The sequence below is a fragment of the Cadophora gregata genome, assembly GCF_030347475.1.
Source record: "Cadophora gregata isolate MNR1 chromosome Unknown scaffold_4, whole genome shotgun sequence".
NCBI classification, from domain to species: domain Eukaryota; kingdom Fungi; phylum Ascomycota; class Leotiomycetes; order Helotiales; family Ploettnerulaceae; genus Cadophora; species Cadophora gregata.
In genome coordinates, this window is record NW_026695927.1 from 107,192 (window position 1) to 127,282 (window position 20,091).

The 20,091-nt window shown below is 49.5% G+C and overlaps 8 protein-coding genes across 8 annotated transcripts; 6 read left to right on the forward strand and 2 right to left on the reverse strand.

The window, feature by feature from the left end:
- Window positions 1–64: 64 nt before the first annotated feature.
- On the forward strand, window positions 65–3,933 carry RIM20 (pH-response regulator protein palA/rim20). The gene is made up of 6 exons (XM_058503300.1): window positions 65–160; window positions 222–459; window positions 511–1,210; window positions 1,255–2,482; window positions 2,563–3,657; window positions 3,725–3,933. Exons 1-5 carry the CDS (start codon window positions 153–155, stop codon window positions 2,894–2,896), a joined length of 2,508 nt encoding a protein of 835 aa, XP_058360012.1. The 5' UTR covers window positions 65–152; the 3' UTR covers window positions 2,897–3,657; window positions 3,725–3,933.
- On the forward strand, window positions 3,473–5,414 carry ONS95_009743 (uncharacterized protein). The gene is made up of 2 exons (XM_058503301.1): window positions 3,473–3,657; window positions 3,725–5,414. Exons 1-2 carry the CDS (start codon window positions 3,497–3,499, stop codon window positions 5,235–5,237), a joined length of 1,674 nt encoding a protein of 557 aa, XP_058360013.1. The 5' UTR covers window positions 3,473–3,496; the 3' UTR covers window positions 5,238–5,414.
- A 373-nt stretch (window positions 5,415–5,787) lies between these two features.
- On the reverse strand, window positions 5,788–6,872 carry SOD1 (Superoxide dismutase [Cu-Zn]). Its single transcript, XM_058503302.1, has 5 exons — window positions 6,807–6,872; window positions 6,366–6,545; window positions 6,136–6,287; window positions 5,985–6,081; window positions 5,788–5,929 (listed from the first exon to the last, which is right to left on the reverse strand). Exons 1-5 carry the CDS (start codon window positions 6,817–6,819, stop codon window positions 5,907–5,909), a joined length of 465 nt encoding a protein of 154 aa, XP_058360014.1. The 5' UTR covers window positions 6,820–6,872; the 3' UTR covers window positions 5,788–5,906.
- ONS95_009745 (uncharacterized protein) lies at window positions 6,136–9,692 on the forward strand. The gene is made up of 8 exons (XM_058503303.1): window positions 6,136–7,255; window positions 7,308–7,529; window positions 7,592–7,630; window positions 7,744–8,002; window positions 8,109–8,242; window positions 8,611–8,753; window positions 8,859–8,944; window positions 9,110–9,692. The coding sequence occupies exons 2-8, from the start codon at window positions 7,446–7,448 to the stop codon at window positions 9,505–9,507; spliced, it is 1,143 nt and encodes a 380-aa protein (XP_058360015.1). The 5' UTR covers window positions 6,136–7,255; window positions 7,308–7,445; the 3' UTR covers window positions 9,508–9,692.
- Window positions 9,693–10,328: 636 nt separating this feature from the next.
- SPE2 (spermidine resistance protein) lies at window positions 10,329–11,972 on the reverse strand (the record flags this gene model as incomplete). The annotated part of the gene is made up of 2 exons (XM_058503304.1): window positions 10,329–11,812; window positions 11,858–11,972. The coding sequence occupies 2 exons, from the start codon at window positions 11,970–11,972 to the stop codon at window positions 10,329–10,331; spliced, it is 1,599 nt and encodes a 532-aa protein (XP_058360016.1).
- A 1,224-nt stretch (window positions 11,973–13,196) lies between these two features.
- Window positions 13,197–14,034, forward strand: ONS95_009747 (uncharacterized protein; the record flags this gene model as incomplete). The annotated part of the gene is made up of 2 exons (XM_058503305.1): window positions 13,197–13,205; window positions 13,309–14,034. The coding sequence occupies 2 exons, from the start codon at window positions 13,197–13,199 to the stop codon at window positions 14,032–14,034; spliced, it is 735 nt and encodes a 244-aa protein (XP_058360017.1).
- A 2,369-nt stretch (window positions 14,035–16,403) lies between these two features.
- On the forward strand, window positions 16,404–17,803 carry PMI1 (Mannose-6-phosphate isomerase; the record flags this gene model as incomplete). The annotated part of the gene is made up of 2 exons (XM_058503306.1): window positions 16,404–16,547; window positions 16,595–17,803. 2 exons carry the CDS (start codon window positions 16,404–16,406, stop codon window positions 17,801–17,803), a joined length of 1,353 nt encoding a protein of 450 aa, XP_058360018.1.
- Window positions 17,804–18,524: 721 nt separating this feature from the next.
- Window positions 18,525–19,956, forward strand: ALG9_2 (mannosyltransferase; the record flags this gene model as incomplete). Its single annotated transcript, XM_058503307.1, has 4 exons — window positions 18,525–18,738; window positions 18,787–18,939; window positions 18,989–19,473; window positions 19,546–19,956. The coding sequence occupies 4 exons, from the start codon at window positions 18,525–18,527 to the stop codon at window positions 19,954–19,956; spliced, it is 1,263 nt and encodes a 420-aa protein (XP_058360019.1).
- Window positions 19,957–20,091: the final 135 nt, after the last annotated feature.

The window sequence follows — 20,091 nt, forward strand, 5'->3', positions numbered from 1 at the left end:
AATTTGTACCTATTTGCCTCGCCTTTAAGGCATGATTTGTGAAGTCATTGCGGGCGCGGAACAGGGACTGTAACAAAACAACCTCGCAGACATCGCGTGCTCAACTTTCAGGAAGCTGAAGTGTGCAGCCAGATAGGTTGCTTGTAACAGCTATGGCAAAGTAAGCAAAATTTTTGAAATCTCTCCCTTCCATCTATGAAGTCAGAAGTTGACATGTCCAGCAATATCCTCTCGTTGCCCTTTCGCAAGACCAGTTCGGTCTCCCTCTCAACAGCTATCAAGCAATACATCTCCAGCAAATATGACCAACACCCAGATATGTTCAAGCAAGACCTCGAGGTTATAGATGCCCTGCGAAGAGATGCTGTACATGTGACAGAACCGCATACAAGTGGTATCAAGAAGATCTCTGCGTATGCAGGCCAACTTGCTTGGATAGGTGGGAAATTTCCAATAGATGTGGGTATCTGAGGTTGCAGATTGGTAGGAGATGTGCTGACAGACTGGTAGATTGGCGTTGATTTCACCTGGTATCCGGCGCTGGGATATAATACTGATCGACCCATCTCCCAGAACAATCTCAAATTTGAACTGGCCAATGTTCTCTACAATCTTGCGGCACTTTACTCTCAACTAGCTATGTCCTCGAACCGCGGAACTACAGATGGATTGAAGGCGGCTTGTAACTACTTCTGCCTGGCTGCAGGAGTCCTTTCGCATATCAAGCACTCTGTTATTCCCGAACTACGATCCACACCGCCGGAAGATATGGACGATTCCACGTTGGAGTCCTTACAACAGCTTCTTCTAGCACAAGGGCAGGAATGTTTCTGGCAGAAAGCTGTCATGGACGGATACAAGGATGCTTCAATCGCGAAATTAGCTGCTAAAGTGTCAGACTTCTATGGTGCTGCGGGAGATTGGGGAGTGAAGAGTGAGGCGATAAGCTCCGAGTGGATACATCATACTACCGCGAAACATCATCATTTTGCTGCGGCAGCACAATATCGTCAGGCATGCGATTGTTTAGAGAAGAGAAAGTATGGTGAAGAAGTCGCGAGGTTGAGGGATAGTATATCTTGTGTTAATGAGGCGTTGAAGGAGGCCAAATACTTGAACAAGATTGTGCTTGGAGATTTGAACGGGTTGAAGAACAAAGTCACCGAGGATCTCAAACGGGCGGAAAAGGACAACGATTTGATCTATCTCAGTATGTTTCTACTCTCCCTCTCTTGAACCTCGCTAATCTCACAGATCCTGTACCGCCCAAATCAGAACTGAGAACTCTTGAACGAGCAAATATGGCAGTTGCTAAAGTCCCAAAAGAGATTTCAGAGCCAGCCTCGTTTATTGGTGACAAAGGAGAATTCGGTCCTCCACTATTCGCTAAGCTTGTACCATTCGCTGTCCACGTTGCTGCCAGCATTTATGACGAAAGAAGAGATAGACTGGTCAATACTAACGTCATCGAGGAGTTAGAGATTCTCACTACAAGAATCCACGATACCCTGAGCTCATTAAACCTGCCTGGCTCCCTTCAAGCACTGGAGAAGCCTCTAGGCTTACCTCCAACTCTCACATCTCATGCAGAAGAGATCCGACAGGCAGATGCTCTAAACCGACTGCAAAGGTCTTTTTCGGATACAGCAAAACTGAAAGCCTCAGATGACGCAATCTTCGCAGAAGGTCGAGAACTTCTATTGGCAGAACAATCAGAAAATGAGAGACTCCTCATGAAGTACGGATCCGACAGGTGGACACGTCTTGATTCCAAGTCCGCTGCGACAAAACTCTTTTCCCAAATCGGAGAAATCGACGGCTACCTCAAAAGTGCCAATAATAGTGATCAGCTCGTCATTAGCAAATTCCGTGAATGCGAAGATATGCTCCGCATTCTCTCCAGCTCCGATCGGGATATTGGGAATTTCGTTCCCAGTAGTCGCCGGGCTACAATACCTCCCAAAATCGAAGGCGAAGTTTCTCGCTTGCGCAATTGCCTCAACGAGCTCTCTCGTCTCGAAGCCCGGAGGAGGAGGAAAATAGAAGCGCTTCGAGAGAAGGCTAAGAAGGATGATATCAACAGCAGTATACTCGCTGAAGCAGCACGCATCGAGCGCGAGTATCCAAGCCAGATTGTCGTTCCTGCCCACTTCGAGGATTTCTTCGAACAGCGCCTCACAAAATATGATGTTGACATTGAAGGATTGAAGACCGAGTCTGACGAGCAGGATCGTCTTACTAGCCAGCTCGAAGAAGCCAATCAAGCTTTCGTGCTTGCTAGGAAAGGTGATACAAGTTCGAGGGAGCGAGAACAAGCGTTACAGAAGCTGGAGAATGCGTACTTTAAGTATAAGGAGATCGTGAGTAACTTGGAGGTAGGCAGGAAGTTCTACAATGACCTCGCCAAAATTGTGGGAAGGTTCAGAGATGGTGTGAAGGCGTTTGTGTACGAGAGGAGGGAAGAAGCTATGAGAATGGAATCGTACGTTCCCCATTTTCTATATTCATTCGTCTCCCCTTACTATGCCACCGACAAGGAAACTCGGCTAATAATACATCAAGCGACCTTTCGCTGCCGCCCCTCTCGTCACTTACCCTCCGCCAACAACAAGAAGCCAACCCTCCTATTCCACGGACCTATAACGCCCCATCACACTCACAGCCCCCACCTCGGCCACCAAATAACAACGAAGATGCTCATATCCCCGCCCCTGTCCCGCAACGTGCAAGACAGAGTCCACCTGTTGTCCCTGCAACCTGGAATCCTGAAATGGGTATCAAGTTCGGTGGTGGTGCTCCGGCGCCAGGTGGTATGCCTGGACTTGGGGGACAGGATGGGAATAAGATTCCCCAGCCAGGGACATGGGATCCGAATCGTGGATTCAAGTTTGGTTAGATGAAAGGTTGGAGCGTCGTGTTTCTCGGATGAATGACTGTTAGGTGTTCAATTCACAGTGAGGGATCTCTTTGCTTGGCTACAGCGACGATGTTTACAGATGCATAGCGAGGTATGGTAGGTCATGGAGTTGGCCATAAATGAACGAAGAGCATCCAAGTGTCAAGACTTTCTAGCAGATGCCGCACCTTGAATTGGTGCAAGACTTGGATATGTTGGGCTCCTTCAAAGTAGGCGGCTGTATCGCTTCTTATTCTTATTCTTCTTTCTTCATTACTTCTCTCTCCATATCTTCTCTCCACACTGGAGGACCCCAGCTTGCCGAGCTATCAGCTTTCTTCTATACAGAGTTGGCATTTTTTCCTTTCTCCAGATAGATCACCCGAACTTCTGCATCCCAGCTACACTTTCACACATCTGTTTTGTTTTGATCTGTCGGTAACTGTAAGCGAGATCTTATCTTATCGCAGCCCCTGGAGGTAAGCCGCAGGATCGCTTGGCTTCGGACTTGGGGAGCGGGACGAAACAAGCCACAAATATATTCACTCGTCCCCTGATGCACTCTACCTTCGTACTCTCCTCGGATCCCTCGCATATAGCATGTCATCTACCTTGCCAGCTCGCGGCTCTTCCCAGAATACCGTGGGAACTGTCGCCGCTGGCAACTATGAGATACCCAATTGGCTTTTCTGGGTCGCGTTAGCAGCTGGGATCTGGTGCTCTTTCATTATTTTTGTTCAGGCCATAGGATCGACCCAGCTGTAAGTAATGCTTGACACCTAACTCTTGACCGCTTACGTGTTCCCATTCTTACATATGTTGTTCTAGATACCGCTATTACTCCTCCAAACCCAAACGAGCCGTCTCTCCAACCCTAAAACTCGATCATGTTCCACATATCACGATCCTCCGGCCTGTCAAAGGCCTCGAAGCCCAACTCTACGAATGTCTCGCGGCAACTTTCTACCAGACATACCCTCTACAGAAGTTGACCATCTACTTCTGTATAGGCTCCTCTACCGATCCCGCGTTTCCCGTCCTCCAACGTCTCCTCGCAGACTTCCCGCAATTCGACGCCAAAATCTTCATCGAGGAGGAAGATCCAAACCTGAGCGGCGATGGAGCCGTGGATAACCTTGGGCCGAACCCCAAGATACGGAATATGAGTCGCGGGTACAAGGAAGCAAAAGGAGATTTGGTTTGGATCATTGATTGTAATGTCTGGGTTGGGAAGGGCGTGGCGGGACGAATGGTCGACAAGCTCTGCGGGTACATGGAGGACGGGAAGAGAGCCGTTCCGTATAAGTTCGTGCATCAGCTTCCTCTAGTTGTAGACAGTGTGGGAGCAAGTGTCGGGGAAGAAGCCCGTGGCCTGCTTCAGGGCCAAGAGGAAGTTTCTACGACCAATTCTTCTGCATACAATATTTCGGTACCGCCGCAGAACGAAACCTGGCTTAATAACCTGCTGCGAACCAGCGGCGGCAGGTTCGAGGAGATGTTCATGGCGACCTCCCACGCAAAATTCTACACGGCAATCAACACCGTCTCCGTAGCCCCCTGCATAGTCGGCAAATCCAACATGTTCCGACGCTCCCACCTCAACGACCTAACAGCCAACTCCCCGCGATACTCCCCCGGAATCGACTTCTTCTCCGAAAACATCTGCGAGGACCACTTGATCGGAGACCTCCTCTGGCGGAAAAAAGTGCAGGATGAAAGAGCCGGCCAGAAATTCTACAGGCACGGCCTCGTGTTTGGCGATCTGGCTATCCAGCCTATGGCAGGCATGTCGGTGCGTGAGTACGTAGCTCGGAGAGTCCGCTGGCTGCGCGTGAGGAAGTGGACTGTCACGCTGGCGACGTTTGTTGAGCCTGGGGTGGAGCCCTTGCTCTGCTCTGCGTATGGCGCGTTCGCTATCTCTACGCTCCCTTGGTTTGGGGGAGTGCCGCATACGTGGAGTGCGTTTGCGTGCATCTGGGTGGGAATCGTGCTGCTTTGGATGGGCGTGGATTTCTTCGCTTATAATAAAGTCCATTCTGGGGCATCGCTCGAGCTGGATGAGAATACGCCGTCGTTTGCTCGGCTGGGGCCGAAAGGAGAAGGTCGAAAACGGCCGTTTCGGGAGTGGGTGGGTGCTTGGCTGGGGAGGGAGTGTCTTGCGTTGCCGATTTGGGTGTGGGCGTGCTATGGGGGCACGACGGTTATGTGGCGGGGGAAGAAGTTTCGCGTTGGGCTGGATATGAGGGTTAAGGAGATTAAGAGGAGGGAACAGAATCAGGATCAGACAGCTACGCCGGAGGTGGAGAGGGCGAGGTCGAGGAGTAAGGACAGAGTTGATTGATTGAATGATTGATTGATCGATACCAATGCATTATGAAGCTGTATTTTAACAACTTATTATTAGAGATAGACAAGCATGTGGGTGGAAGTGTGGCAGATGCCCTTACGGAATACCTATTTCCAATGGATAAATATCCACTATGGAATATATATTTTTCATCCACGCTGCCGTTGTGACTTGCGCGAAAACTTCCGCTTGCGTTCCATATAAGTGCTGCAATTGAAGTCTAGTGACATTGATACCGGGTTTCCAATTCAAAGATTTACACAAACCTCAATACAAGGGGAATTTGAACGCATTCGTCCATATAAACTTCCAACATGGCGGCAGATCAAGTGTAATGATCTGGCTGGTGAGAATCTGTCTGATTGTTTCGTGTGGCTTTCCAGCCCGTTGAGAGGTTGTCCAGACTGCTCTGGTGAGTCCTAGCTTTGGGAATGGAGATCTATCGGTACTACTCACTTGCTCACTTGCTCACTTACTCACTTACTCACTTACTCACTTACTCACTCATACTTCAAGAGACAGGCCTTTAATGCCTGGAAATGGATTTAATTGTATGACTGTGGCGTTCATTTTCATTCTGACTATGTGAGTGAGCTAAATAGCTTCCTTGTCAAATCAACGTGCACTCTCAATTCTGGCCAGATATCGTAATTCATAATACATCTATGCAGCAATGCCAATGACACCTAGAAGATCAATCAATCAGTAAACCCCTTTTCAAATCATCAACACAATACATACCGCAAGCAGGTCGAGTACCGGCGTTACCAGTCTTCTTGGACTCCTCGTTTCCTCCCTTGCCGAGATCATCAGTTCCGGAGTGGACGACGACAGTTCGCTGTGTGAGGTTTTAGTAGCAGTTCTGAGTTGATGTGCTGTCGCGTAAACTTACGCCAATGACACTCTCTGGGCCGATCAACTTGATGAGCTTGTCGGTGGTAGTGCCCTTTCCGTTGCCTTGAGCATCGGTTTTGAAGTTGCCCAGGTCACCAACGTGGCGAGTCTCGTCGGTGGGAGCACCGTGGGTCTTGCCGTGGGGGTTGACTGTCCATCGTGTATCAGACTCATTGTTTCAAACCGTATATGCATGTTAAAGGTATGTAAAAGTATATCAGCACTCACAGTGAGGACCGGCAGATGTGCAGCCGTTGGTGTTGTCACCGAATTGATGGACGTGCATGCCACGCTCGGCATTTGGGTCATTGCCGGTGATGTCCCATGTGATGGTGGTTGGGGAGGATTCGGAGGCTTGCTCGAAAGTGACGGTTCCGGAGACCTTGGAGTCACCTCGGACGGTTGCAACTGGAGGGAGACGAAGCAGGTCAGCAAGGATCTTGACAGAAGAAGCAAAAACAATGCAATAGTCCAGTCCCACTAGATTGGACAGACAGACGAATGGCCCGTCAAAATTGAGGCTGATATGTAGCCATCCGGGTGACAATGCTGGTTGCCCAAAGGAGGTCGAATCCTGCTCATATTGTCTCTACCGACCCCGCCATTGGCAGCCAAACAATGAATCGCTCGTAGACCGGGGTCTCGGGAATTATTTAATGCATGACATACCTGCTTTGACCATTTTGGCGTTGTTGTTTATAAAGTGATATTGATAAGTTGGTTTGGGTATAGCTGTTGAAGATTCGGTGTAGATGTGAGAATCAATTGGAAGAATGGGAGGGGTGGATGACGAAAGTTGCTGATGTGGAGAAGCTCAGCTTACAAAATCAATGAGGGGTTCCTTCCTTTCGGGACCGTGCCCGTGTTGGAGGAAGGTCTGGCTGCCTGAGGTATCAATGGTCAGGGGAAGGAGACTCGGGAGAATGCTGGCGGCCGGCCTCGCTCGGGACTAAGCGAAATAGACCTCTTTTTTATCTTTTGGTATTTTGACTACATCTACTCTATTAGAGCCAATCAACCAATTGATCATTCTGTAAAGTAAGGTCGTCTAGGAACGAGTTGGAGCAGCAATACAAACTTTCAACAAAAGTTCAAAACCACTCGTATATTCTCCACATGTAAGTTTCTGGGCTTCAAGAATTTATACATTGATGGCTCAACTACTGTTAGTGCGCACATTTACCCTGGTTCTTCACATCCATTGTACCTACTTCGGAACAGTGTTAGCAAAGATTGAAGGCAAAGACGAACACCAGGAGAGAGCCGAAGAAGACAGGAATTTTGTTTTCCTTGATCAATACAATCATCATGTCTCCTCTTTCCAAGTTTGATGGCTTGGAACTTCCAGCAGCAGCGGACTTTCACGTCCATCTTCGAGATGGAGTTATGATGGTACGCTTATTCTCATCTCAAACGCTGGATGGAAACAGTTCTAATCATTAATCTGATCACAGGAAACAGTTGTGCCTCTCGTTCGAGCTGGCGGTGTCAATGTGAGTCTACCTCAAATCACTTAGTACCTCCTCACAGAGCCGCGTACCTTCAGGCTGTTCTGGGAAGTATAAAGTGTTGTTATGAATAAGTACTAAAGCTCAAATTACAAAAGACCGTCTATGTCATGCCAAATCTGGTCCCTCCTCTCACTTCAGCCTCAGACGCTCTAGCCTACAAGAGCCGAATCCAACAGATTGAGCCCAACCTCAACATTCTCCTAACACTGTACCTTCACGAGAGCATCACTCCTGCGGTGGTCAGAGGAGCTAAAGCCCAAGGTATTGTCGGTATCAAAGTGTATCCAGCGGGTGTAACCACGAATTCGAAGTCTGGTGTTTCGTCGTATGAGCCGTTCTATCCCGTCTTTCGCGGTCAGTGCTGTACTTTCTTTGCCAGGGCTTCTCGCTTCGCGTTTTGTTACCCAGAAATCTTGAGTTTCTCGTTCTCTGAGAACATTTGCTAATCTCTTTGGAGCAGCGATGGAACAATGTGGCATGGTTCTCAACTTGCATGGTGAATGTCCTTCGGATCATGCTAAGAATATCACTATTTTGAACGCCGAGTCGAAGTTCTTGGAGACTTTGGAAGGGCTACATTCTATGTTTCCTGAGGTATGTTTATTTTTCTTGCGGATTTCGCCTCATTGCAGCGAGAGGATCTTTCATCTATTACATCTTCTAGAGTCTCTTTTCACCCCTTTCCATCTTGAGATTGTTGAGATGAACAGGTCATTGAAGACCTGATTAGGATAAGAGCTTTCGGAAGGAGCTTATGTTCAACTGACCGCTTTGAAATTTGACCCAAAGTTGGGAATTCTCCCTCCCCTCCGACTATGCGACACTCCAAGCCAAAGATCAATGCCAGGCCTCCAGTCAAGTGCTGGTTTCCCCGTCTGATCAAAAGGCCTCTCATTATGCCAACCTCCCCTCACAAGCATCAAATCGAGTAATATCCAATACTAACCCTCCCCTCTCAACAGCTCAAAATCGTCCTCGAGCACTGCACCACAAAAGACGCCATAGAAGCAGTCAACAGATGCGGTCCAAACGTCGTAGGAACCATCACAGCCCACCACTTATACCTCACAATCGACGATTGGGCCGACGACCCATTCTGCTATTGGTGAGTATTTCCAGCCAGCCGACTTCTATCTCTACCTCTAGCTCCTTCTGATACTCCGCCTTTCATTCCGCATACGAAAGTGAAATACTGATATTCTCCTTATAGTAAACCAGTCGCTAAATGGCCGTCCGATCGCGAAGCTCTTATAAAAGCCGCTGTTGGAGGAACGGGGAAGTTCTTCCTGGGTAGTGGTAAGTTCTCCACCTTCATTATTCTCTCCCTCCCATCCCCTGTACCTTCTCCCTACCTCCTTCTTCCCCTTCTCCATCCCCCATTATCCATCCCCCCACCATCCACAATCCACCATCCATCCCCAAAATCCAACTAACTAACTCCCCCTCTTCTTCCCCAACCAGACTCCGCCCCCCACGACATCGCCTCCAAAACCCGCTCCGGCAGCAGCACCGGCAAAACCGCCGCCGGCGTTTTCACCCAACCCTATCTCCTCCCCCTCGTAATCGGCGCCTTCGAGCAAGCCATCTCCCGCGGCGTGATAACAGCAGATGATGTAACGGAGGATATCCTTAGGGGGTTTCTGGGTGGGCATGGGAGGAGGTTCTATGGTGTTGAGGGGACGGTGGGGTTGCTTCGGAATGGTGGTGAGGGAAAAGGTGATGGGAAGGAAAAGGGGAAGGAGGAGAGGGTGGTATTGAGGAGGGGGGAGGAGGTTATTAGGGGGTCGTTTAAGGGGGAGGGGGTGGAGGTTGTGCCGTTTAGGAGGGGGTTGGGGACTTGGAGTGTGGAGTGGGTGTAGATGCCTGGTTGGGCGGTTGGCTCGAAAACGAAGGATTGTGGTAGGCTGTGGGTGTGTGGGTGTTGAGATAGAAAGATAGATAGAGAGGCGTTGTGTGCCTACCTAGGGCAGCTTCAAGTATAGACATCAATTAAGCTACTCGCTATCTTAAACATCGTCTCACTCCAGGGAATATTCGGAAAGAGCATGCAATTTTAGTGCTGGTATTTGAAACGTTCTTCCAGCTGTGACTTGGACCTTCTTACTGATTTCCAGTGGGTTCTGTCACCAGTCGCCACAAGTCTGAAGTGGTTTATTGAGTTTTGCCGAGACCAAGCGGAAAAGAGGGATCTGAACATCCATCAGCTGTTGACCTGAACTGGAGAACTGGAGCTGAAGATTGGGGTTTTGAAGGACATTCGTTTACACATCCTCTTCTCATTAATATCATGAAATCCGGCGAGGCAATATGGAGGCTTCACATCGTGCCATAAATGAGTCTGCTTATGACTCTGTTCCTTCGAGGGTTCAACACTCCATCACGGTATTGAGAAGAAAATACAGCACAGTCACGAACGTGATACCTAAGTCATACTTGAATCTGAATATGGGAGCAAATATAAGAGGCTTCAAGAATGATTACCCAAGCTGCTCACTACCTACAGTAAAGACAGGACAGAGTTCTCGAATATCTGCATCAATCATCCAACCTTAAATACCAGCCAGACAAAGCCACGCAAGCAAGCAAAATAAAACAGAGTGAAGTAAAGCAACGCCAAGTAATTCCCATCATCAAATAACCTAGACACGCTCAACTCAACTCAATTCATCCATCCAATCCATCAGTAAATCTCACCCAATCTCGGCCCACCACCGGCCCAGCCCTCACGCTCATAGTATCGGAACACCAAATCATACCCATCAAACTCATGCACAATCCGGTCAATGCGGCGATACCCCCTGATCTTCTCCATCTTCGCACTTCTCACCAACGCCTTCTTAGCCGCGTCGACGCTCTCCTCAGCAACGAGTCCCATCTCTCGCGCTTCAAAGGAATCGGCTTTGGCTTCAAAGAGCGTGACGCTGAAGCGGCCGGGCTTGAAGATATTGACGACGTGCTCGATGACCTCGCAGGTCTCGCGGCCGGTCTGGCGGCCGGGGACGTTGGTCTCGAAGGAGGCGTAGGAGCATTGAGCTTCGGGCGTGACGTGGACGGTGAAGTAGTGTGTGGCAGAGGGAGCTTGGCCTGGGGCGGGGATCACGCCGTTGGCGGAGAATCCGCAGGGTGTGAAGAGGTAGGCGTCGACACGGGCATCGGGGTATCGCGAGGTGGGATACACGTCTGAGAGGCCGCAGACCTCGGAGACGACAGTGCCAAGGGCGTGTCCCTCGGTGCTGAGATCGTCTGGGAAGGGTGCCTCATCTTCCGGGGTGTAAATTCCATTCTCGGAGGATGTCTGGCTGAAGACATCGAATTTCTCGTCTGCGGTGAAGCTCCCAGCTGTGGTACCGCTCAGAGTGGAGTTTGTCATGGCCTCGCTCAAGTCACCGAGACTGTTGGCTGCTTCCTTGCGTGCTTGTTGAGCTCGATCAGAGTATTTGCCCTCTGCGACCGCACTCGCGTGTTCAAGGTAGAACTGCTTGGCATTCTCTTGATCAAGGTCTGTCATGAGAATCTCGAGGGTCTCATCATCATTTTCAAGTGCACGCTGGCCAACGGCATAGGCAGAGCTGCTTGGGATCTTGAGGAGCTTGGTCTCGGTGGGAGCTCGTTCGTTGTCTGGTGTTCTTGGTGGTGTGAGAGTGGTGTTTGGCGAGGTCAGGTAGAGATACCAGTGGTCACCATTCATCTTGCCAACCATGTAGGCACTTCCGCCTGCGAACATGTCGTCTAGGAACTTGACTTCGTGCTTCCAGCTACGGTGGGGTCCATGTTGCTTGTCAGGGAACAGAAAGTTCTTGCGGCTGTAGAAGACCCTGTACGGAGTAGCAGCAGTCTTGATATCATCAACCGAGCTGGTATTGTCGAATGGGAACTTCGCTTCAACAGCAGCGATTCTCAACATGCGTCTAAGACCAAGCAGGAGAGTTGTGGTGCCACAGGTCTTGAGGATAAGCTTGTGTGGGAAGACGAACATGCTCGACTCGGAAAGGAGGTAGGCATCGATATGCTCGGATTCCACAACAGAGAGAACCTTGCAGTTGACCAAATCCAACATTTCCTTCCATGTTTCGGCAGCAACAGCCTTCAGCCCATTCGGCTTCGTTCCCGGAGGGAGAGCATCGGCAGCTGGAGCGAACCACACTTCTAGGAGCTTTTCTGGGCCTACAGCTATTAGCCTGATCCAATAAATATGTCAGATAATCTTACCTTCGAATGCATTGCTACTGTCAAGATCGATAGTAGCCTCGCGGTTGATCGTCAGGTGTGGTGTACCCTCAGAAGGCGAGAAAGTGTATTGAGAAGGGATCTCAAGGTTGACCATAACTACTTCCGTAGCTGTTTCGACTTGGTGGATTATATTGAGTATATGTCCTTTGGCAAGTACCGTGTAGCACTATCTGCCACCCAGACGAACCTTGCGGTGTCCGCCTGAGAAGAGAAGGCCCACAGAACCGTGGGAGATATCGTATGCTGGCGGAGCCAGCTAAATGGGGAATATCGGGGGAAACGTCTTTTGGGGACGTTATGGAGGTCGGGTGCACAAAGGGATGTAGAAGTCCTTTGCTGGTGGAATGTTGACTCTTGGAGTAGCCTCTCTCTGATAGATTCCGATACCGTGAGTGGATATCGGGTCTAGCAGATGAGGATTATCTGCGGTTTGAGGGGTGAATTGTATGGGGGCGTGGCTGGTGCTATCGGGGCCTAGGAAGAGAGAATTAGCATTCGAAAGTGAATTGCGTCCCAAAGCAGAAGAAGACATTTCCGATACTCGCACCCAGGAGTAGATAGTCTCTTGTCCTGCGAACTTTTCCCATTCACCAGTTGGCGAAAGCAGCAGGATATGGATAAGCCAGAGAATGGATATCCGGAGAGCACTCCCGCGAAAACCACGCAAACAGGAAAGACGCCACTCACTTTGCAGGCTTGGACAGGAATCTAAGCAGATCTTTGGTGCTCATAGAGTAGTTGGGAAAGGAAGAAGAGCAGTTGCAGTGTCGCAGTTCAATGTCGAAGACACTGAGCCTGTGACAAGTTGAAAAGATTATTCCAACTTTAATGAATATGATTCATTGGATTAGGAATCATCGGAGTGATTTCGGGTTCTCGGGGGGGAGATTGGATATGCAGTCGACCGTAATTGCGTGCAGTTGGATTGTTCTGTAGATGTTGATTGAGGGGGATGTTGGCGGCGGTGGTGACAAAAAAAACTTTGTTGTGTTCGCTACCTGTCTTAGCCTTAGCCCCTCTTTTCAACTGCACCTGCACTGAAGCGTGCCTGTGCTGTGCTGCCCGTGCTGTGCTGGCCTTCCTTCACGTCATAGGCTGTCCGGGGCTGAGGCCCGGGAGGAATAGTGGGTTTTAGTGACCCCTCCTCCCGTCCTCTCAACCTTCTTTTACCTATTCGCTACTTAACCATTGTATTCCTCCAACTTCATTCTCAACATCCAGAAATCTGCCATTGCAACTCGCATCGTTGTCAAAAAAAAAAAAAAAACATACAAGCAGAAGACTCAATTTAAGACCAGCAATAGATAAATCAGCAAAGATGCCTAATGTTTGTTTTCCCCTCATCCAATGCTTGTTTACCCCGCCATTGTTACTCCCGTCGCTTTGTATAACTTCAACTGCGCCCAACCAAAACTAACGCAATTACACAGATCACCACCCTCCTCTTCGACTGCGACAACACGCTCGTCCTCTCGGAAGAGCTCGCCTTCGAGGCCTGCGCCGAACTAGCCAACGAGATCCTCGCCTCGCGCAACATCCCCGACCGGTACACAGGGCCCCAGCTCCTCAACGAGTTCGTCGGCCAGAACTTCCGCGGCATGATGGTCTCGCTCAAGGCCAAGTACAAGTACGAGATGGACGAGGCCGAGCTGGAGAAGTACGTGCTGTCGGAGGAGGACAAGGTCATTGCGAAGCTCAAGGCCGAGCTGAAGCCCTGCGTCGGCGCGGACCGCGAGCTCGAGAAGCTGGCGAAGCAGGGGAAGTTCAAGATGGCTGTTGTGAGCAGCAGTGCGTTGAGGAGAGTCGTGGCGAGTATCGAGAAGGTGGGCCAGGATAAGTATTTTACGAAGGATGTCTTTTCTGCGGCTTCGTCGCTGCCCAAGCCGACTAGTAAGCCGGATCCGGCTATCTACTTGCATGCCATGGAGGTGCTCGGTAAGGACGCGAGTGAGTGTGTGGCTGTTGAGGACAGCAAGAGTGGTGCCACAGCGGCATTCAGGGCGAAAATCAAGACAATTGGTTACACGGGCAGTTATGAGCCCGAGAAGGAAGAGGAGATGAGAAAGGTGTTGACTGATGCTGGGTGTGTTGTCGTCATGAAGGATTGGAGCGAATTTGATAGCTGCTTGGACGGCATTATCAAGGGCAAGCTTTAGAGGCTGCTTCGATTATAGATGGTCTGGAGGCTTTTGAGCGAGTGCCATAGATCAAGATACACGATAGATCGGATCGTCACGATGGAAAGATCGAAGGATTGTTTACGATGGTTCGCTTGTTGTAGGATTTGTTTTCTCGTTCATTCTTACACCAAAAGAGATACGCTTTTACTCCTTGGTCCGAAAGATTTATACAAGGGCACCAGAAATACGCATGTACTCAGTGATTGAATTTTGTCATTAGTATGGCCACCGTTTGACAATGAGCGATTTTTGGCATTGGCTGCCTACTTTTAACCGAGTAGACAGACACAGACAACTCCAAGCCAGAGCCAAGCACCATCCAACCGACCGTTGAGCAATTCTCAAGAACTCCACGCCAAAACGCTCATCAAAGTAATGTATTGTAATGCAAATGAGAGATATCAGCCAGACGCGGTTCCCTCTGCGCCCTCGGCAGTCAGTCGCTCGCGCTGCATCATGACCCGTTCGTTACAGATATCAATGAACATCTCGAACTTCTGGATTTGCTTGTCTTTCTGGCGAATCTGTTCTTTCAACTCTTCCACCTCCTTACGCCAGGCTTCCTTAGTCTTCTCGGTCTCGGCTTGAGCGTTAGCTACCTCCGTGCGGAGTTCAGCACGAAGCTTCTCCTCAAACGTAAGTGGTGGCTTCTTGTAGAATGTTGGGAGTTGCTCCATTGCCGTAGCTTCTACGCGAGACGGATCACGTTTGATGGCAGCGCGAGCATTGTAGATATCTCTGGGTAGGTAGCGAACATCGGGGTTTTCACGGTGTAAAATCTCAAGTGTTTCCTTTACAGAGACCCCTGGGTCTGTTAGTCTATATTGAAGAATGTCAGATCAAAGAAACACATACCGTTCTCCTCAAGAGCCTTAACAGCTGCAATTGCTTTTGGGTCCAGTTTCCGAGCACCCGGATGCTCAGTCCGGCTTTCACTGGGAGGGTGATTATGGGCCAAATGTTCACCATCAATACGAGCTCTTAAAATCCAAGTAGTCTTATTTTCAAGTCCGTAAACACCAAAGTCGCAACCACATTTACGAGACTTGGTCTTGCGTTGGCGCTGCTCTCCAGGGACCTTCTCTTTGTTCGTTCCTCCACGATCGCAAATCAGAAAGACTTTCTTCAATCCTCTGTTGTCCCTTTTGGATCGCCCAATGACGAATGCATAACCATGGGCAAGAGCGTGGGCTTGTGCATATGCGAAGAGGGCTTCGAAAGTTGGGAAGCTTCCACCTGGAGGAGCCGAAAGCATGTCACCCTGGACGACTTGAGGAGTGCTAGGACTGCCCGCCATCATAGCAGTATTCGCCTGCTCAGAAAGCTGCTGATCAAGAGCAAGTTGAGGGTCAATCATTGACATGTCTTGTGCGTCTGGAGGTCCATCTTGGGGTCTAGGTGCGAGGCTTGGATTGACAGGAGAAGCAGTCATCGTGGGCCGTTGGGTGCTGATGTTCTTGAGAGCGGGAGACGCATTTTGAGACTGTCGTTGAACTTGGTGGATTGTTGACTGGTTCATTGGATTCATGGCATGGTTGACGCTCATGGGCTGAGTTTGGGACGTGCCGTGAGGAGGCATATGAATCGTGGTTCCCAGAGGAGGAGGGCGACGTTGTGGGGTGTTCGTGCCGGAGCCAGCAGAGGAGTTGCTCAAAACACCTTGGGCAATCTGCTGCTCCGCAGAGACTCCAAGTCCAACGCTGCCATTCTGACGAGGGGTTCCGACTTGACTGTTGTTCTGGGTGTAGGGAGTCGTGTAGGACGACTTCTGCGGGAGGATTGGTTGACCCTGTTGTTGACCAGGAGGACGAATGCCACCATGAGTCGGTCTGTTGAAAGCGCGTTGTTGTTGTTGCTGCTGGGCCTGCTGTTGTTGTTGTTGTGATGGCGATGGAGCTGGGAGGTTTGGTTGGACTTGGAAGACGTGTTGACGGCCGGCAGCTTGGTTCGAATTCGTGAATGGGGCCCTGGCACTGTCCTGTGGCGTCAAGGACATCTTGAATCGAATCTCGCGATGCGAATTCTGGACGCAGTGCGATGCAGGTGGTGTGGTCGGTCGATGGTGGTGCGTCAGTATCAATCTTCGTCTCGTCGAGGGCGGCAGATGATGGCCGTTTTGAAGCCGTGGGCAGGATTTGGTGTGTGGTTATGAAATCTCCTCAGTCACGCGTGTCATTGGCTTGATAGAAAGCTGGGCGCCCCACCTTGATCTTTGGCGGGGTAAAGCACGGAGGAGGAGGAGGCCTGTGACGGAATGCTCATGTCTCCCAAGTACCTTAATATTTCTCGGAATAGCTTCAACTTCCATTACTTTTGCAACAACTGAAACCTGCCCAGACTTCGCGATGCAAGTTCCATTGATCAGACTCCAGTGCGGAGTCAACAGCTACGATTGGGGTAAGGTAGGAAAGGATTCAGCAGCAGCCAAGTTCGCAGCAGCAACCCCCGCCAACGACTTTTCAATTCAGGAGGACAAGCCATACGCAGAGGTATTTATTTCTGCTCCTCTATTAGTATCTAATCTCACGTTCTCTAGTTATGGATGGGAACACATCCTTCGAACCCCTCTAAAGATGTCACCACACAACGAACCTTACTCGACCTTGTGCAGGACAACCAAGCTCTCATGTCCATAGAAATTGGCGAGAAGTTCGGTCACAAACTCCCATTCCTCTTCAAGGTCCTATCGATTGGGAAAGCTCTCAGTATTCAGGCACATCCCAACAAGAAACTAGCAGAGAAACTGCACGCAAGAGACAGCAAGAACTATCCGGATGACAACCACAAACCTGAGATGACTATTGCGATTACACCATTCGACGGACTTTGCGGCTTCAGGCCACTAGCTGAGATTTCGCACTTCTTCTCGACGGTGCCCACGTTGAACAAACTGGTTGGGGAAGAAGGAGCAGCATTCCAATCTACGATCAAAGGTCAGGAAACATCGAGTAAGCCAGAGGATGAGCAGAAGAACAAGAAGGCACTACAAAAGGCATTTGGGGCCTTAATGAATGCGAAGAAGGAAGATGTCGAGAAGGCCAGCAAGGATTTGATTGAGTCTGCAAAGGTAGAGGGAGCAAATTTCGCCGGTGGTGGACTGGAATCTACACCCGGAAAAGAGTTGGCAGATCTGGTTGTCAGACTTGACAAGCAATTTCCAGGAGATATTGGACTCTTCGTCCTCTTTTTCTTGAACTACGTCAAGCTCGAGGTTGGAGAGGCTATGTTCCTCAAGGCGGACGACATCCACGCATACTTGAGCGGGGATATTATCGAATGTATGGCTGCGTCGGACAATGTTGTGCGAGCTGGCTTCACGCCAAAATTTAAGGATGTCGATACTCTGGTGGATATGTTGACATACTCCTATGCTCCCATTGAAGAGCAGAAAATGGAACCGGTCGACTACCCATATGTTACTCTCAACTCCACAGCATACAGCTCCGCCTCATCAGCCATTTTATACGACCCGCCTATTGAGGAGTTCAGTGTCGTAAAGACTGATCTGAAGAAGAAGGGTGCGAAGGCAACTTTTGAGCCCATAGCAGGACCAAGTATCTTCATCTGCACAACTGGAAGCGGAAAGATTAGTGTTGGTCCGAAGGTAGAGGAGGTCAAGCCTGGATATGTGTATTTCGCCGGGTCAACGGCGGAGGTAGTGATGGAGAGCGAGAGTGACGATTTCACAACATTCAAGGCGTTTTGCGAATTACAAGGAAAAGAGGATGGGAAGGAAAAGTTGTGATGCAAAGCAGAAATATAATGTCGTCCATTTAGACACAAAATTTATCATCCGATACTGTTGTGTTTACAAGTTCACATAGCTGCCAGTCAACTCTGCATCTGCGCCGTATCAACTATTGTCGAGACGATTACCTTCAAACCAAGAGTCATTAAGGAGATATGCTGTTGGTATAATTCGATGCATAGATAAGAAAACAAAAGACCTTGATCACGACTAGCATGCATGGCTGCTTGTTGGTCGACAACTTGTACCTCTCCAAACAGGTCTCATACACAACCCGGGCCTCAACCACTCCATTTTGTCAAATGCACGCCAACAAGCTCTCATAAGACTCCAATGAAAGTCAAATCTTCCAGGAGTCCCCTAAAATGTCATCATGTTAATTCAAACAAGCATCTCTTACCCAAATCCTGTTGCGGTCTCTGGACATCACTAACCCGAAATGGACAAAAAGTCCCTGGGTGGCCAGGCGGGGTGATAAGAGCCATCCTACCCACTCTTAACCTATCAATAGCAGGCAAAATACCCCGCTGCATTAATTGATCCTATCCTTTGTAAGTGTTCATATTTCGCATATATGTAGGATGCTCTGTGTTTCAAGATCACGAAGTTAAGTTATTGTACTACTTTCTGTCTGGCAGTTTTTGGCAACTTGATTTTGGAACAAATGAATTTCAACATGGATAAACGAGTAGAGAAGTGCAGAAAGATAGGAGGAGAGATGGTCGAACAGATAAAAATGTCACCAATAACACAGAAAATATTCGAAAGTCCGAAAGTCATTCTATACGGAGCGTTAGGGGTGGCATTTGTATTCTGGCTTCTATTCCAAGCTATCCAATATCTCAAGCGCCCAAGTTACAAGAGTCGACCATCAACACCTACACTTGAGAAAGCTTCTCGGAGTTTCAAGGCTCCTGATAGGAAACCTGGAGGTTTGTGTGGCTCCATTTGGAAAGACTTAGCATGGCTAATCTCTTTAGTATGGGAACCCATGGATTTCAAAAGACCAACTGCTCCTCCTGCGACAAATTGGAATGTTTACACCACGAAACCAAATCCATATCGCCCTTTCAGACATGGACCTTACCACATCACAATGGGTCTCCGAAACATGAACTGGGATGAGTGGATTGGTAAGTTCCTATTACACTTCTCCAAAATACACGAACTGATTCCGGCTAGAACTTGACAACCACTATCTGAAATTCCACTCTGACAAGGCCAAACGTATCGAGGACCGTGGGTCCAAATGCAGCTACACCGACCCCCAAGCATTCGACGGCGCCATCGAGCTCCTCGAAGAATTCTGCGCCTACCTCCCAGAGCGCTACCCATCCCTCTACAGACAGACACCCGTCGGAATGGACAACCTCATCACAGGAGAATCATTCAACATCATCGAGCGACCACTCCTCGAAGACCCGATGCAGATGGCCGCTCGCATGACGCAGGACGATCTAGCAATCATGTTCGAGAAGGACGATGGGCAGTACTATCTCCTCGCGGGATCGATCTTGCTAGCTGGATTTTGGAAGCTGGAGGATAAGTTTGGGATGCCGTTGAGTGAGATCCATACGTCGGGGAATGTGCCGGGGTTTAAGACGAAGTTGGAGAAGGGGATGATGAATTTCTTTAGGAGGGTGCAGCCGAGTGGGCCGGTGCAGAGGGTGAGTCCTGTCCTGTCCTACAGCTAACCGGATGATTTGATATCAGAGTGAGAGACTGATGGCAAAGAATAGAATAACTATTTCATCCAAGTCGACGACTCCCTCCCCTGGTCCTCTAGCATAGGCGACGAAGACGGCGCCGAGGGAACGGTCGGCTGGTTCACCGCCGAGAAGAACAAAGCTATCTCACACCACTACTTCCGCTCAGAGCGGCAGACTTTGCGTCGACTCCCTCGCAGCGGTGGTGTAGTGTTTACGATCCGCACGTACTTTCATCCGATTACGGAGATCTGCGAGGAGCCGTATGTGCCGGGGAGGTTGGCGAGTGCGGTGAGGAGCTGGGGAGATGATGTGAGCCGGTATAAGGGGAAGGAGAGGTATGAGGAGGTGTTGTTGGAGTATTTGGATAGGAAGCATAGGGAGCAGGTTGAGGCGGGGTTGGATTTGGAGAAGGAGGAGGAGGTTAGTGCGTATCCGTATTAGGTGGTTAGTAAGTGCGAGTGTGAGAGCTGGGGCATTTCCCATCGCTGATGCAGTAAATGGCACAAGATGACGCCAGGTACTCAAGAAGAAAATCAGATTCCTGTAAAGTACATGCGACAAGTTCCAAATTGAATC